The sequence below is a fragment of the Amphibalanus amphitrite genome, unplaced genomic scaffold (assembly GCF_019059575.1).
Source record: "Amphibalanus amphitrite isolate SeventyFive unplaced genomic scaffold, NRLGWU_Aamphi_draft 000627F_arrow, whole genome shotgun sequence".
Lineage (NCBI taxonomy): Eukaryota > Metazoa > Arthropoda > Thecostraca > Balanomorpha > Balanidae > Amphibalanus > Amphibalanus amphitrite.
Window position 1 is genome coordinate 115494 of NW_024882121.1, and position 17087 is coordinate 132580.

The window sequence follows — 17087 nt, forward strand, 5'->3', positions numbered from 1 at the left end:
GCCGTTTCCAAAGACCGCCAGACAGTAACGGACGTGCGAGAGAACCAGGGCGTCGACTATGATGGGGAGAAGTGACGAGGGGATCTGATGGCGCACGTGAGACAGGGCGATGAGGATGCCGTTGCACTTTTTGACGCGGACAGATACATGCGAGTCCCACGTGAGATACTTGTCGAACACGACGCCAAGGTTGCTCACAGTGGGGCTCTCATGCAATATGTCCTCGCGGAACCGAATGGTGATCGGGGGCCGGGGCCATGCCGCGACAATTTTGACGGGAACCACAGACCATGAACTCTGTTTTTCCGGTGTTTACTTTCAGACCATGGGAGAGGAACCAAGCATCCAGAGAAGATAGGGTCTGTTCCATAATAGTAATGAGCTGTGGGAGGGAGTGTTTTTGCCTGAGACCAAAATTTGGGTATCGTCAGCGTACTGTAGGTACCACGTGCGCCTGAGGTGCATGCACGGATAAGTCATTGGAAAAGATCTGGAACAGGAGTGGGCCGAGCGAGGATCCCTGAAAAATGCCGATAGGATTGGGAAGGGATCGGGATAGGTGGTGGTTACCGCGCCCGTCAGCTGTAAGAACAGATTGAGTGTGGCCAAAAAGGTAGGCAGAAAACCAAGTAGGATCAATGGAGTAGGTTTGAAGCTTTGAGAGGAGCTTGACGTGACTGATTACGTCGAAGCACTTAGAAAGGTCCAGGAGACAGAGGAGAGTGATGTCTTGACAGTCGGTAGCGGAAAGGATGTGGTCGGATACGATACGATGAGAAGCGCGGTTTTGGTGGAATGGTTTGAGCGAAAACCGTGCTGGGAAGAGGAAAACAAATGATTGTCGCTCATGTAAGAGCAGAGTTGCCGTTGAACAACTTTCTCTACAAGTTTGGGAACAATTTACTACCCCACCTCACAATTTATTAAACATTTTATAAAATGGCCAACGTCACCGAAATACTGAAAACTATTGGCAATGGACAAAATGCATGAAGCTTGTGTGCATTTGCGCTTTTTCCCTCTTCAATTCTTACTATACCTAACAATTGCAGTTCCTATATAGGTACATGTAAATTGTAGTCAAGCACTGTAGTCAAGCTGGACCATTTCACACATCTCTCGGTATCCTGGGTTCCCCCACGGAACGTTGCGCCATCCCCGTTCGTCCTGCGTCAGTTTCGTCTATTTCCAATGTCGGTGCCACCCTACCCTCCGACTGCGGTCTCTGGGCGACCCCGGAGGTGTTTGTTCCATCTCTTCCATCTCCTTCCCCTCGGCAGGTGATCCGGTTCCACGGGATCTCCGCCTGATCCGCCCCGAGAAGACGAGTCGCTGAGAATAGCCCCGCGTCATGTTCACCCTTCCTGGGAGCGGGCCCGGCGGTACGGGTCAGTGCGGCGGCCCTGGCAGTTCTGTCGAACACCGAGACGAACATCAGGGGGAGGGATCATGACCAGCGTTCCTTCGGCGTGAACAAGATGCCTGCGAGGACCACGAGCTGATGAGTGATGGACATGTTTTCGGTGCCGAGCGGATGAAGTTCACGGTTCTCGACGAGAGGAGCGGCCGCCCCTGCAGGGTAGGGGAGCCACCCAGGGCGGAGCGAGGTGCTCTGAGGTCGCCCCTGGGGAAGGGGAGCCACCCGGGGGGAGGGGTGCTCTGGGAGGCGAGGAGGGAGCCCTCCCGGGGACACTCCGCGGTCAGCTTCCATCGAGGACGGACAGCAGCGGGACGGAGCAGTGGCAGCCATGGTCGCCACTGCAGCCGAGTGCTTCTCCGAGTACCCAGCAGTCCCTCAGGTCAGTCAGCCAAAGGAGCGTCACTGCATCACCAGATCGCTGTTGAATAATTAAATCAACTTATCGGTCTTTATCACAAGTTCTTAATATTCCGTTGCATAACCCTGTCACGAACCTATGTTTCATTTAGCATTAGTGGCTGATGTATGCAGTGCTTGACTAAAATTTACATGTACCCATAGGAACTGCAATTGCTAGGTACCTATAGTGTAAATTGAAGAGGAAAAAAGCGCAAATGCACACAAGCTTCATGCATTTTGTTCATTGCCAATAGTTTTCAGTATTTTGGTAACGTTGGCCTTTTTATAAAATGTTTAGTTAATTGTGGGGTATTTCCTACATATCAAGCTTTCATTGTTCCTCGTATTGCTACTTTTCGTATTAAAAGGTTTTTAAAATAAATTACAGACACAGTATGTATTCAAATAAATCTAATCACATTCCGTGAACCGTTGTTAACTATAGTCAGTACGCAGCGTATCCTGAATTCAAAAATTTTGGTTAATTATTAGACGTAACTTGCATTTAGTAATAATGAAACAAGCACCCTTACAAATCAGTATATATTTTTTTGCCCTGTTTTTTTTTTTTTTATCTACAATCGGACATACCTCAGACATGAATGAGGTAACACATCCATTTTCTCATCCATGCCTCAGATATAGGTACTTGATGGAGTTAGGCATGCTAGAAAAATAAAATGAAGCAATGGCCTTTCATGAAACGTTGGGCTTAACTCGCTATAAGAACGTAAATCGTGAGTCGGTGGTAATTGAAACGTTCCTTGTTTTAAATGGTTAATTCGTCAGCCACTAAATCCTAAGACGTTAAATCGTTAGGTCGTTCAATTTTGCGACATATGGGTGCTTGAGCATAACGATCAAATGACGAACGATTTACGATTAATAAATTAAGAAACGATAAAAGAAGTGTTATTGCTGCATTGACTTTTCTAGCCTTAGATAGATATTCCTTTTAGTTTTTGAGCAGATGGTAAGTTTTCCTCTAACCTACCTAAAGAAAAAACTGATATTCATTAATCAATCTGTTTTTGCTTTTAAATAGCTATTTTTATGCATACCTATAGATAGAGTTGATATACATGCCCTATATTTAACTATTATAATTTTTTTACCTTATTTTTCAACCTTTTCAACGTTAAAAGTTATAATCATCGCTTTTCTGTGGCTTTTTTCTTCTTTTACACATTTTTGCTTATATAGCCAATTTAGGACCTTGGACCTATTGAGATTAGGTCCAAGAACTCGATGGCGACCTCATATCAGTTGTCCGTCCAGTATTCTGGCCTCATTTTGTAGTGCCCATGCTTCTAAAGCGTGAGAACATCGCTCTGCAAACTGAAAACTGTGTCAGACTATCTGTGCCGAAATACCAATGTGATCATTCACTTGACCCACGCGCGGTGCTAAAAGTGATCGACTTTCTGACGAAAAACGTAGATACCCATCGGCCGCCTCTCACCGTCTGGCCTAAAAACTGCCTCTCTGGCCTTCTGTCTCATTACGTCTGTGCCAGGAAAGTCGAGTAGTTGTTCGCACCAACTTTAAAGAACACGAGATATTCTCACAAAACACTAGGAAGACGCATAATGGGATGAAAGCTCGTAACTAAATCGAAGTGGAATCCAACTCGAGGCTAATTTCATGAGCATTGAGCATATCACCGTGAACGTAGCCTTCAACTTGAAATCAATGAGCCATTCACAAAACTTAACCCGCGCCCGACTGGGGTCTGCGCATAACGCGCCCGGCTACTGGGGGGGGGGGGGGGCTATCCCCCCTCTTAACTCCGAAACTACTGGGCCGATCGTCAAAATTCAAACGGCGTCTGATAGCCCCGGAAAAACTGTCGAGCGAGCGAAAATTAATTTCATTGACCTCGAGGTCACCGATGACGTCACAGGTCAGGTTCAGGTAAAAATTATCGATAATTGGCTTGTTCACATTTTGGGCTCTGGCCGCCGTCTTACAAGTCAGATCGGGCTCATTTTTTGTTTACACACTCGTGAATAGATGCTTGAGATACCCTAAGGGTACCAAAATTGTACTTTGATTTTCAGGTCAGGGTCAGGTCATCACAGGTCACGCCTCAAGGAAATCTTATGTCATGCCATGCATCGGTCACGTGACACATGTTTTATGCTCCATTTAGACCATATATTTCGAATTCGATGTCGTTTATGTCATTCAAGGCCATTTTGAGTTGAATTTAGCTTAGGTCGTAGTCACTTTCACGTCAAAAAGGTCAAATTTTAAAGTTGATTTTTTAAACAAAAAAAGTGTCTATCGGATGCAGCTTGAGCTCAGGAACACGATGGCGCTATTTATATTGGTTTATAATGTCAAATACGTACTGAAAAAATGATTTGAAAAAGTTATAGTCGTGAATTTTTTCCTATGATGCGTATAACTTGGCACTTTTTGAAGATGTCCGGTTAAAACTGGATGGAGTAAATTATAAGCATGTGTCCTATCACATATATTCCGTTTTTTTTTTAAAGTCAAAAACGTAAAAAAAGATAAAATATAAATTTTGAATTTCAATATAAATACTTTTCAAAATTTTCAACATTTTCAAAATCCGAGATAGCAGTTTGACAGCGCAGTCTATTCTGACTCCTATCATGCAAAGAAATTGGATCTAGCTTAAAAACTGAGCTCTTGGGAGCGATTGCCGTGGTTCAATGTTAAGCGTCGAAATCGGTCGAACATGACGTCACTCTGGCGTTATTTCCGGCCGACCTATGGAAGCTACTAAGTTCATATTTTGACACAAGGTGTCAAATTGATGCAGCCGAAGGTACTGGAAGTTTGGCGTCGATACGTCAAGCGCTTTAGCAGTTATTGCAGAAAAACGAGATTGGGCTATGAAAAGCCCCCCCCCCCCAGTGGGGCGCGGGTCAACATAAGTGAGCAGTCTTTCCCATTTCAGTGCCATCTCCCTTGCCAAGCCGTCATTGCATCCCGATCCCATCCAAATCTGACACCGGCACCGTCCCAATTCGACACCGGCGTCCAACCCCACTACCCCACTCCCCCATCCCTCCCGTCATGGACCCCCTCTGGGCAGCCTGATCCTCCTCACGTGACCAGCTCTATTGATAGCCAACTGAACCCTTCACCCCTCCCCCCTGACCTCTGGCCAAACTACCACCGTGAGGAGTTACTCGCTTCCCTCCTGTCTCGGTGGAACAGCTGGTTTTCTGTCGGCCAAAACGCTCGCCACGGACCACATCGGATCCCAAGTACACAGTGTCCGACGTGGTGTCCACTATCCACTGCGGTATCCAGTATCGATCCCAGACACGAGTCGCGCTTGCGCCGACGATCGAGAGGGGAGGGGGGAGGGGGAGGAGGCTGCGTCGGCGCGCTGCCGCCCGGTCAGGTGGCTCGGGGAGGAGGAGGGGGAGGAGGTCGCGTCGGCGCCCTAGGTCGGCCGACGATCACAGGACCGGCGGCCAAGTCGTGGGTTTCAGCCAGTGAGGGGGTCGTGTGAGCCCCGCCGTGCAGGGAAGGGGGCGTATCAGCGCAGCCACCGGTGACACAGTGCGAGTTTAGTGTCATCAGACGACTGAGACACACATTCTCGCCCGGTCACTCAGGTCAGTTTGGTATCGGGTCAGCAGAGCCGCAGAGGTTAAGTGTTCATATTTAGATTGGGTAAGAGTTTTCATAGTCCACTGCGGTTGAATAAAATGGTTAACATAATACAAGTAGCAAGGCTGTGAATGGATGCATGACCTTTCCAGACTTGCTTTGCATGATTCAAACATATTTTTTATTATAACCTAAATAGCTCTTTACCTATGCAAAAACAAAGGCCATGCACTCTTTTCCGCACCGTTTTATCAGGTCTGAATTCAGTCAACACCGTAAAACGCAATAGGACACTCCTTCCATGAAGCAGTGTCCGTATCAGCAGATAGCTGACCTGGCCACCCAGTTCACAGCTCAAGTGGTGTTGCGATGACCACTGGTCACCTGACCCCCCCTCCTCCCCCATGGCCCCAATACCCCTGATAGGCGCGGCAATCGGTCGTTCAAAAAGCGTCCGCCCCTTGACAGCGGGCCACTGTGAGAGCAGTTCTAACGACGGTCTCAGTATCTGTGGGGACCCGGTCACCAAACACTAAGCGACCTCGTCGGGGCAGTCAGGCACCCGCTTTTGTCCAAGTACGTTATCATTGTAAGTACATTTTTACCGTTTTCCGCGGCAAATCAACACCATTTTACGCCTTTCGTAGCATATACTCATAAATAATCGGGATTTCGTATTTTACTTAATTCTTTACCAGCGCACATTAATTCAATCGTATATTTGTAATTGGTGAATGAACCAATCAGCTCTGACACCAGGTGTTCAGTCAGTTCAGTAAATGATTGACATACAGAACTGCTGAGCCTCGATAACCGTATACACCTGTCGCGCCCTTCCGAGCGGCGGAAATTGACGTCAGGAGGACCACAGGTGTTTTGTGTCAGCCGAGTCGAGATCGTCGGGCCACCTTGTGGCGCCCGTCATCGTACGACAGCTTGAGCTACCTGTCCCTTAGAGGTCACAGGGTGCACAGTTTGATCGTGATGGCACGACTCAAGTACGACTGTTCAGGGACTAGGGCAATGCCCGGGCAATGTTGCATACATGTATTGACTTCCAATCTGAACGAACGTGAGCAATGACATTAAGGAAGGGCACAGGGAAATATAATGGCCCGTTACTCAATTATCAACAAGTTCTGACGAGTGATGTAATATTAGAATGGATATTGCATGCCCTCACAATTATTTATTTGGTTGTCTGATAACGATTGATTCTGGTGTAAGAAATGTAGATACCTAAATCGGAATCGGACAAGTCCGACTTCGGACGAATACGGCCGTACGAAGTCACATGCTGACCGATCCTCTATCTCTAATTTTGCTGTTGAACATAATCGATTTTGCAAAGTACCACACCACGAATCATTTGCATCATTTTCAGCACGAATCAATCATCCACAACTTATCGCAATTTCATTTGCAAAATAATGCCTTTATTTTAAAACGATTAATCGTCTTCATTCTATCTCTCTCCAACAATCAAAACGGCACTAGGACATAGGAATCACCTCGTCCCTGCCGCCACCTCCCCCGCCTCCGGCGTGACCCTGACCTTTGTGACCTGACCCGAGCCGACCTGGCGGCAGACTGCGGCCATGCCGGCAGTAGCGGGCACCGTCCTGGTGACGGGCGGAGCTGGCTTCATCGGCTCGCACACGGTGCTAGAGCTACTAAACCTGAACCGGGAGGTGGTCGTCGTGGACAACCTGGTCAACGCTGCTCAGGGTGAGGTTTCAGGTTACTCGATGCTCTCCGAATGACCAGCGGAACCCCGCACCTCGTTATTTTCTGGATCCCAAAAACGATGCAACTGTTCGTGCAGCATTGGTATTGCAATGTCTTGTGTTGATAATCGTGGAACTTACTACCTAACGCTTCAATCGCTTGACTATTCGTAGCTGAAAATATAATGCAATTTCTAGAAAATCCAAAAGAACGAAACGTTTCTTCAAGATGTGCACCTATGCATTGTCCGTGATTGTTTGGCAGGCGTAGGCAAGCCGGCTAGTCTGGAGCGAGTGGAGCGTCTGACTGGGAAAACGGTCACCTTCTACTCCCTGGACGTCCTGGACAAGCCGGCCCTCGCCAAGGTCTTCAAACAGGTAATCACGAACACAATGCCGAGAGGATTAATTGATTTGAATTAAAGTATAGACATGCTACTTAGTGGAGTGTTGACTTGATTCGTTCGAACGACACACGAAAGCGCCGAATTAAGAGTGATCACTTCCAAGCCCATATCTATAGGTACCGATCCTATCATTGTATAAACTGATAGTGTGACTGATTGGAGTGTAAACCGATAAGGGTATAGCCGGCAGAAAGGTGACTCATCCCACTTACGACTCTGTTTCAGCACGAAATAGCCACCGTAATCCATTTTGCGGCCCTAAAGGCCGTTGGAGAGTCGGTGGAAAAGCCCTTGGCGTATTACCGAAACAACGTCAACGGGACCATCGCCCTGCTGGACGTAAGTTTCATGGAGAGATCGATAATGATTGAACACGAACCACCTAAAATGATGGAAGTCTTTTCTAAAGCAGTTCTGACAGATGTCAGCTACGTTGTACGTCAACTACGACAGCAAAATGTCGACTGTCGTTTTATATTGTTGCTTGCAAGAAATGTCCGTCTTGCGTATGCAGATCTCATTAGATTATCCGTGTTATTTGTTGGAGCGGAGGCCAAAAACGACTCCACTACCCCGTGCCATCCATGCCGAGGTGCGCAACACGATGACCTGCACCCTCCCCCCCCCAGGTGATGGAGGAGTGCGGCTGCAAGTCCCTCATTTTCTCCTCGTCGGCCACCGTGTACGGGTCACCGCAGTCCCTTCCCGTGGACGAATCGCACCCGACTGGAGTGGCCATCACAAACCCGTACGGACGGACCAAGTTCGTCATCGAAGAGATCCTCAAGGACCTCTGCGTGGCCGACAAGGTCAGGCGGCAGCAGCAGAGGGCGGATATAGGTCGGACACCTGGAAAGCGAAACGAATACAGAGATGTATAATAGGAATCCTAATTGGCTATAACATAAAAATGTCAATCTTGATGGGAGAATTCAAATGAGAACGAACTTTAACATCATGTGTAACACCTTCTTCGCGGACTGCAGTGCACATTTCACTGCCACAATGCCCAGCTTTTCTTTTCAAGATAGATGAAACCAATATTCTAATATCAAACTGTGGATAGATCCAAGTATGACCGATGGACACCCGACCTCCATCCTCTCCGTCCCCCAGGAGTTCAGCGCGGTGCTGCTGCGCTACTTCAACCCTGTCGGCGCGCACGCCTCTGGAGACATCGGGGAGGACCCGAACGGTCCGCCGAACAACCTGATGCCCTACGTGTCGCAGGTGGCCGTGGGCCGGCGACCCAAGCTGCAGGTGTTCGGCGGCGACTACGATACGCCGGACGGCACCGGTAGGTGGGGGAACGGGGTGAGGTGGAGGGCAGAGGTGACAAAGCTGCAATCTCTTACTGGGCCTTCTACCTCACTATTTATCAATCTCTTTAGCTGTACGAACTCAAACCAGAAACCTTGTGCAGATTAGCGAAACTGAGCGTTGGAACCCACGATCACTGTACCTCAAAGGCTGGCCTAGCCTCACTGACCTAACCCCCGCACCCCACAGGCGTGCGGGACTACCTGCACGTGGTGGACCTGGCCAAGGGTCACCTGGCAGCGCTGCCCAAGTCGGCAGAGCCCGGATGCCACATCTACAACCTGGGCACCGGCTCCGGGTTCTCTGTGCTGCAGGTGATAGAGGCCTTCAAAAAGGCCTCCGGACGAGACATCCCCTACGAGGTGAGCAGGCGACTTGGTCTACTATTGATAGGGCATACATACGCTGTGATTTTTCTTTTCTTTTTACATGCACTGTTACTTGCTGTGGTGTTTTAAATTTTTCGGTAAAACTATGCTTGACGTCAGGTGGGTAAAAGCGTAGGCATAAGACCCGCTTCGCTCTGGAGACGAGTCTTGCCAGTTATGGCACTCACCATGTGAAAAGTCTCCCTTTTTAAAAAATCGATGTTGTAAAAGAACCACCAGCCCTCGTCACCTCCGCCGGTCCGCCATCCCCCTGGCCTCCCCACCTCTCTCCAACCCTACTACCCTCCCTCAGGTGGTGGCCCGCCGAGCCGGAGACGTGGCCTCCCTCTACGCCGACAGCTCCAAGGCGGAGCGCGAGCTCGGGTGGCGCGCGGAGCTCACCATAGACGATATGTGCGCCTCCGCCTGGCGGTGGCAGAGCCGGAACAAGTACGGTTTCTCTGCACCGCCGGCGGAGGGCGACACCAATGGTCGGGCCTAATCGCAGCGACATCTGCTGGCGGCAAAAGAACTAGTGTCTCAGGAGGGTGGGAATGTGTATGGGAGGGATGGGGTCTTGTGCTGCTTCTGTATGTGTGTGTGTGTGTTATGCGTGCTGTAAATATGTATGTCGAACCGAGCGAAATGTTACGTCCGGCTTTTGTAAATATTTTGCTTTTGTTAATGTTACTCGTGTTACGCGCTGTAAATTTTAATCACAATGTGTATATATTTTGTGTCAAATTTGTAAATATCGAAACAATATTTAGTTCGTTGAGTGATTCGTGTTGTACTTAATTACGGGTAAAATTAAAGAGCACTGGGATGATCAATTAGTCAAGCGACGAATCGTGATAGCATACGAGTATTTTGTACAAAAATACATATATGTACTTGAGGTGCCGAGGTCTGTGATGCAAGAAACGAGCCGCTGAACGACGGAGTCGAATGCAGGCAGAGGCGTGCCATGCAGAGTCCTGAATAGGAATGGAAACGGAACAACGAACGACACTCGGACTGATCAAGGAGCGACGACTTTTCCAAATCAGCAAATAACGAAAAACACAAGGTGAGAATAATCGGTGCGCACAAACGATAAATCCAACCATGCCGAACTACTTACAGCTTCTCGGCACCGCCAGCGGAGGGCAACACTATTGGCAGAGCCTGACTTTAGGGACATCTGTTGGTGGCAAAAAGAACTAGTGCCTCAGGAGGGTGGAAGTGCGTGAGGGGCAGGGTCATTATTCAACTATGGCCCAACTCTTCAGAGTCCTCGAAGGCCTAACATAAAGAGAACTTCTAACATTATTAGATCGAGGCCAACTACCAGTAAACAGCGGAAAACACAAGATACGAGAGAATAAGCTGTCATGTACAAACGATAAACCTAACCATGGGCGACACCAATGGTAGAGCCTGATCGCAGGGACATCTGTCCGTGACAAAAGACCTACTGCCTCGGGAGGGAGGAAGTGCCTGTGTGAGGGGTGGGGTCATTGTTCCACTATGACTCAACTACTGAGTCTTCATCAGGCCTTGAGATTACCTCTTGCGTAGAGACAATGGAAGGCCTATTCCATACACTGTTCAATGTTTCCATAATGGCCCGACCCTAAAATGCCAGCGAGGAAATCCAACCAGGTGAGTAAACCAGGTGAGCCAGCCGCAAAACGAGATACCATGACACAGAGGTCATTAATCCTATTCCTGGGAACGGAGCGCAGACGGGTTGAACGACCGAAGAAGCTTCGGAGCGCCACAGCCACTAACAGACATAAAGCGCGATTTGAGATGAAGAATCCAAACCAAAATCTGAAATCCAAGCCACGAAACTAAATTCCCTATATGACCGACCTTCCAGTGAGTCTATAACGGAACCTTTGACGGGACCAGACCTATGACCAAAGCTACGAGCGAAACAAACGGGAGGCTGAATGCCAAGACCAACAGCGAACGAAAAACGAACCAAAGTTCTGGCTGACGGGAGTCATAGTGAATAAACGGGAGCGGAGCGAAAAGCGGGCGAACACCGCGAGCGCCCGACGTCAAATGAGCGCGGGCGCCGCGCGGTGACCCACCCTCGCTTCTTGTCCACGTGACACCGGAGAGGTTAAAATCGTACTTTCAAAGGTCACCACCAGATGGCCAGGCGGGACTGCTCCACCCCAAAGTCACCTTCAGCCACGCACGTGTCAGGCAGCGCGCCTGGGCCAGGTCGCTGACGCGCTTTTACAATCCTCAACAAAATGGAAGGGCTTGCATTACGATTGGAGCACAAGAACTAGCGGCGAAACAAACTGGAGGTAACTCAGTCCGACCACCAACAAAGATATCGTATCGGAAGAAAGTGTCGAGGAAATCACCCATACATCGACCAAAGAAAATGTATAGCATTCATTTTTCAGCACTCACCAATAGACCGCCAGTAAGCTTCATTGTAGTATATTACAACGATATCAAAACGATCACAAGCTACACATCCACCACTCGAATCGCCAGTGATAACTCTAGCATATTTAGTCAAGGTGTTCCTCCAAATGCTACTGCAGCCAATACTGCGAATGGCATATCGATAAAAAGCTGAAAATCCAAAACAAACCGAAGTACTAAGGACACTCGAGCACACAAATCACCATAAAGAGCCATATTCATCTTTGGCCATACTTCTGCTCCACTATGTTAAACGGAGATATCGTATCGGAAGAAAGTGTCAAGGAAATCACCCATAAATCGATGTTGATACTATAGGTGGATATGACAACTGAATCAACCAGATATGAATAACAATATAAACCCCACCGCCACCGTCGCCGTCACTTATCGTTCCGATCTTGCAGTTGAACATGTATAAAATAGCTGTGGCACCCCCACAGTACGTCTTCAATCGTGTCTCTCCAGCACCCAACGCAACGAGCCTGGATATGATAGCCAGTCTTACCAGCGCGCAGGCCGTGCAACCATACGGGAGAGTGCCGCATTCACCACCGGTTCCGAGCTCACTAGAGCAGCGAGCTGTGACGGTGATACCGGCTTCTGCGGCCTCAAAGGCTCTGAAACAGCGAACGAGAAAGGTGCGTCATTCTCCAGTTGGTAGAACGAAACATACTGGCCTTCGTTCCTCACCCAAAAACCTCTCACATATCACATGTTAACGGAATCTGCTAATCGAGTCGACCTACGCAGGCAATCTGCCACTCGCTATTGGACTTCCTCTGGCCTCTGCCTTCTGAAATAATGCACGGTACAAGCCGTTCAGGGCGAACACTTATACGATGCCCGTTTATACGTGAGTGACTAACGGGGCAAAGCTATGTACTATGTAGGCATAACAAAATCACCAAAGACATGAGCTCCATCATCCCCAACCAAACCCATATCCACTCACTGCATCATCAGCCTCCGACTGAGGACAGGAGCTGGTGTTTTTTTTTTGGGGGGGGGCACTCTTACTTAATCCACACACCCTCCTTTGAGACATCCCCCACCGACCAGCAACAGAGTAATCTTGTCATCCTCACCGGTAGAGGAGAGCGGCGAGACGACGGGCAGCGGCCAGTCCACTCCACGCTCGCTGTCGCTCAATCGACTCGCGGCGGCGGCGAGCGCAGCAGACCTCTCCGTCGCAGATAGCGCACGATGAACGGCGTGCACCCGAGAGTGGTGGCGATCCGCGCCGGGGCGAACACCTTGTGAACGGCGTAGGCGAGCACGAACGTGCTGCCGCCGGTGACGATCTTGCTCTGGGCGATACTGTCGCCGAGGCCGAGCCAGCGCAGCATGGCCACCACGTCAAGACCGCTGTCGGTGCGGGGGGGGGGGGGGTCAGTGGGGGATGGGAGCATCGGGGCAATGGACATCGACAGTCAATTCGAATATGTGCCACTGAAATTAAATAACAAAGCAACTGTGCCTAATAGCAACATCTATCTACCACATATCTACCGAGTGAATTTAGTGAATTTATCACCATTAAGTAAAAGGCCTCTTTATACTGAGGTCTATACAGGTATCTATGAGGTAACACTTTTCTGCTCACCTTTTCACGGCCACATAGAAGAACCCGAGCGAGGCCAGTGAGATGGTGACGTGAAACACGACCACGGTGGCGCCGTAGTCGCGGACGGCCAGCCGCAGCCGCTGCCGCTGGTTCAGCTGCGCCGGCGGGGGCTCGCGGTCGTCGTCGAGCCGCGCCCGGGAGGCGTGCAGACCGCGGGTCCACACGGTCGGGGGAGGCTGGGAGGAGGGTAGGGGGAGAGTGGCGAGGGTACCACTAAATGCTGCACTGTGGCTGGTCTGGTGGAGCTTGACAAGGGAATTTCTATGGCCATGGGAGGTCCTCAGTGTGGCTAGTGCAGGTGTGAAGGTACACAGATGCCGAGCTGATGATAGCTGCAGAGATTCTGTGCCTGAAACATGGGGAGATGGGCAAAGTTTTGTAAATTGCACATTGCTAACAGAAGTAAGTGAAAATTATTGGTCATTGCAGTCACATAACGGATGATCTCACTTATTTGTAAAAAAATGAAATGGCTCTTGAAATTGGCACCAACCTTGAACAGCAAGTTCCTTTCCAATTCTCCCAAACATCACCATCCTGCATTTTATAATGTTTGTCATCCTGATTGTTATGCTCTTCTTCTGTGTTCCCAGGACCTGAGAAAAAAATTGTGATGAAGCATACTGCAATGAGGTACCTACGTAGTATGCATTAAGCAAAAATTATTAAAGGGACCCTCCCACCTTAACATTAGTTTTGAGTTGAGATAGCCAAGTTTGCGGCCAGGCTCAGAAACCACCATTTATCCTGGTCGCAACCCCCGCAGCTTTATGGTGTTCAAGAAATTTCTTCCCTTTACTTGCAGGGTGGGACCAGCGTGGTCCCTATCTCTTAACCATTACGGGAATCTGATGACGTCATCAGGCTTTCGAACTTCCGTTAACTGTTTGACTAAAACGTTTTGTAGCACGCGGTGGTATATGCTGCTTTGCGCGCAACAAATGCCGCACTTTCAAATAAAGTCGCTAGGAACAGCGGAGATCCCAAAAAGTAAACAAAAGTAAAAGTCTAATATCTTGAAAACCGGTGAATATTTTTCGATGAAATTTGGTAGATATTCGTTTTTGCTCTTTCTGAACCGAGCGACATCACTTTCATGCCAATTCATTAACTTTTTTGAAGGTGGGAGGGTCCCTTTAATGGGCTTGAAGCACATCGACGAGGAGCCCACAGCCCAAATGTGTGGCAAACACCAATAAAAACAATGGCTGCTCAGATAGAAAAATAACCAAATAAATGCAGTCAAATTTCGAATTTTGACCCAAACACCTGAGACAGAGAGAAAACAAAATTCTTCCACTATACCTAACTTTCAAACGTTTTGATCTGTTTCAGTAATTGTTTTGAAACTTATCAATCATTACAAAAGAATAACCAACAAACAATCATGCAATGAATGCAATGAATAAAATATTCGCATCTCACAAGTCACTACCTTTATTTTGTACCTAATTTGTATCCTAAGCGAGTTTTGTTGATTTTTGCGTGCAAAATTGGTCGAAGCATCACTACTAATGATGAAGGCAATAAAGTTTGATGACGTATCTCAATCCATGATTTTGATTCGAGAATCGCTCAAATCCTGATAGCTCAATTTGATGGCTATGGATAGAATTTGAATTGCAAGGGTTTTGTAATTTAGAAATTTTTTTAAATTTTTCATTTATCAATTTACAACAATTACTTTTCAAGTAATACATGAAAAATCTGGGAACGAACTTTGCAGTTTATTACGTCATAGGCTTTAAATCAGCTGCAGAAAGTCATCAATCTCATCTACTTCGGTAACCTTGATTAAAACCAGTTCTCTGGGTGTTTCCGCTTGCAGTGAGAGGCCAGTGGTTTGTGCTAAATTTGTGCACAATGGATTGGAGAAACCTCTCATTTATTGCTATATTGTGTTGTTTGAAGGTTCAGTGCAGTGATGGCTACATTGAAGCGGTTGGTGCAAGCCTAGATGCCACGCAGGTGGGATGGGAAAAACAGGTGGCTATGATGTGTGACAAAAACGGCGCAAAGTATCACAACCAATATATGGATGAATCAGGGCGCTGGGTCACTGATTTAGAGCACAACAAAGGGTGTATGAAAAGCAAGAGTGATATTTTGGATTATTGCAAGATGGTTTATCCAGGATTTGACTTCCTGAACGTGGTTCAGTCAACACATTCCCATCTGATCGAAGACTGGTGCAAGGTTGGTCACAAGAAGTGCCAGGGATCATTTTGGGTGCAGCCATTCCAATGTTTGCAAGGGAATTCTGAAGCTCCATCTCTTTCTGTGCCTGACACATGCCTGTTCGATCAGCTAAAGAATGTATCACTTTGCAAGAACTTCCATAGCTGGAGCAAGGCAGCCAACAAAACTTGCAAGAATCATGGCATGGGACTATACAGCATTCTGACCCAATATCCCTGTGGCTCAGAAGTGTTCAATGGTGCTGAGTTTGTATGCTGCCCAAGGGGTGACAGGAAAACCGTGAAGCCAATGCTGACTGATGCCGACGTGGAGCAGGAGACTCAGAGTGCTACATCAGAACCAGAAATGGAAGAGAGGAGCACGAGAGATCCATATTACACAAAGTTTGACCCTCGCATTGAGCATGATGCATTCAAGGCAGCTGAGAGGAGATTGGAAACGTCATACCACAAGAAAATCACCAAGATTATGAAGGAGTGGACAGAGCTTGAGGAAAGGTACCAGAAGATCAAGTACAAAAACCCACTGAAGGCTGACAAGTTCAAACTGAAGATGACTGAGAGATTCAACAGGATGATGAATGCCCTCAAAGATCAGGGCTATGCTGAGAAGCATCAGCTGGTTAATCTGCACCAGCAAAGGATCATTGCTCACATTAATGAGAGGAAGAAGGATGGCATGAAGTGTTTTGTCAAGTCACTAAATGAGAAACCTCAGTCCACTGCTGCTGTGCGGAAGTGCCTGACCCACCTGATCAGGGCTCTGCACAAAGACCGTCACCACACCATCTCCCACTACAACCATCTGCTGCTGAGCAGCGGGCTCTCTGCTGGAAACCAGAGGGATGCCACCATTGAGCACCTCCAGGACGTTGACCGCATGATCAATGAAAGTCTCCAGATGCTGGACCACTACCCTGACCTGAAGGATGCTCTCCTGGTGGACATGACGCGGCTGTCGGCCGAGCTGAGGAGCATGCTGCCCCTGCCGGAAGAACTGCAGCCCAGAACCACTTCAACCTCCACTTCATCCACATCTTCGGACGAGGCCGATGATGCCGACGATGAGGACTACGATGATGAGGATGACGACGATGACGAAGACTACATCGACGCTGACGACACAGCGTCGCGTGGGGAGACACTGCCGGCCGCCTCAGACCCCATCTGGAACTCGGAGGACGCCAACCGGATCGACATCGACGTGGAGGTAGAGCGGCGACCGGCGGCGCTGCCCGAACACCGCCTGGAGCCCATCGTGGCGCACGTGCGCACCCACGAGCATGTGCAGGGCGAGGCGACGTTCCGCGTGGTGGGCGAGGTGCCCTCGCCGAGCGGCGGCCGCGGCCTCTACCTGACGGTGGCGCTGGCCAGTCTGGCGCTGACCGTGGCACTGGTGGCGGCCGCGTGGGCGGTGCGCCGCCGCCAGCGCGCGCCGCAACGCCAGGGCTTCATCGAAGTCGACCAGACGGTGACGCCCGAAGAACGACACCTGGCGCAGATGCAGGTCAACGGATACGAGAATCCGACGTACCGCTATTTCGAAAGCAAGTAGGCGCCGTGCGTTGGCAGTTCCCTCGTCTAGGGAGGA

The 17087-nt window shown here is 48.9% G+C and overlaps 3 protein-coding genes across 8 annotated transcripts; 2 read left to right on the forward strand and 1 right to left on the reverse strand.

The window, feature by feature from the left end:
* The first annotated feature begins 1692 nt into the window (after nt 1–1692).
* On the forward strand, nt 1693–10141 carry LOC122363550 (UDP-glucose 4-epimerase-like). Of its 4 annotated transcripts, none has more exons than XM_043332968.1 (8): nt 1693–1799; nt 7006–7144; nt 7409–7521; nt 7776–7889; nt 8180–8359; nt 8667–8847; nt 9060–9232; nt 9552–10141. In XM_043332968.1, exons 1-8 carry the CDS (start codon nt 1749–1751, stop codon nt 9738–9740), a joined length of 1140 nt encoding a protein of 379 aa, XP_043188903.1. In that variant the 5' UTR covers nt 1693–1748; the 3' UTR covers nt 9741–10141. The 4 variants fall into 4 exon arrangements, with proteins under 4 accessions (XP_043188903.1, XP_043188907.1, XP_043188906.1 ...); XM_043332972.1 differs by lacking the exon at nt 1693–1799 and adding an exon at nt 5298–5421; XM_043332971.1 differs by lacking the exon at nt 1693–1799 and adding an exon at nt 5848–6005.
* A 1526-nt stretch (nt 10142–11667) lies between these two features.
* LOC122363553 (protein FAM210B, mitochondrial-like) lies at nt 11668–14828 on the reverse strand. 3 transcript variants are annotated; one of them, XM_043332977.1, is made up of 5 exons: nt 14747–14828; nt 13792–13894; nt 13278–13647; nt 12760–13039; nt 11668–12291 (listed from the first exon to the last, which is right to left on the reverse strand). In XM_043332977.1, exons 2-4 carry the CDS (start codon nt 13856–13858, stop codon nt 12820–12822), a joined length of 657 nt encoding a protein of 218 aa, XP_043188912.1. In that variant the 5' UTR covers nt 13859–13894; nt 14747–14828; the 3' UTR covers nt 11668–12291; nt 12760–12819. The 3 variants fall into 3 exon arrangements, with proteins under 3 accessions (XP_043188912.1, XP_043188911.1, XP_043188913.1); XM_043332976.1 differs by having other exon boundaries at nt 14734–14827; XM_043332978.1 differs by lacking the exon at nt 14747–14828 and adding an exon at nt 14678–14726.
* Nucleotides 14829–15785: 957 nt separating this feature from the next.
* On the forward strand, nt 15786–17051 carry LOC122363568 (amyloid-beta-like protein). Its single transcript, XM_043333021.1, has one exon. It carries the CDS (start codon nt 15786–15788, stop codon nt 17049–17051), a length of 1266 nt encoding a protein of 421 aa, XP_043188956.1.
* The last annotated feature ends 36 nt before the right edge of the window (nt 17052–17087 follow it).

What these genes read in the sequence shown, in the direction of transcription:
- LOC122363550 (XM_043332968.1), top strand. Translation starts at nt 1,749, where the DNA reads ATGGTCGCCACTGCAGCCGAGTGCTTCTCCGAGTACCCAGCAGTCCCT. An exon ending in AGTACCCAGCAGTCCCTCAG is followed by an intron (nt 1,800 to 7,005) that starts GTCAGTCAGCCA and finishes ACCTGGCGGCAG; the next exon opens with ACTGCGGCCATGCCGGCAGT. An exon ending in GGACCATCGCCCTGCTGGAC is followed by an intron (nt 7,890 to 8,179) that starts GTAAGTTTCATG and finishes TCCCCCCCCCAG; the next exon opens with GTGATGGAGGAGTGCGGCTG.
- LOC122363553 (XM_043332977.1), bottom strand. Translation starts at nt 13,858, where the DNA reads ATGACAAACATTATAAAATGCAGGATGGTGATGTTTGGGAGAATTGGA. An exon ending in AAAGGAACTTGCTGTTCAAG is followed by an intron (nt 13,648 to 13,791) that starts GTTGGTGCCAAT and finishes CCCATGTTTCAG; the next exon opens with GCACAGAATCTCTGCAGCTA. An exon ending in TTCTATGTGGCCGTGAAAAG is followed by an intron (nt 13,040 to 13,277) that starts GTGAGCAGAAAA and finishes CCGCACCGACAG; the next exon opens with CGGTCTTGACGTGGTGGCCA.
- LOC122363568 (XM_043333021.1), top strand. Translation starts at nt 15,786, where the DNA reads ATGCTGACTGATGCCGACGTGGAGCAGGAGACTCAGAGTGCTACATCA.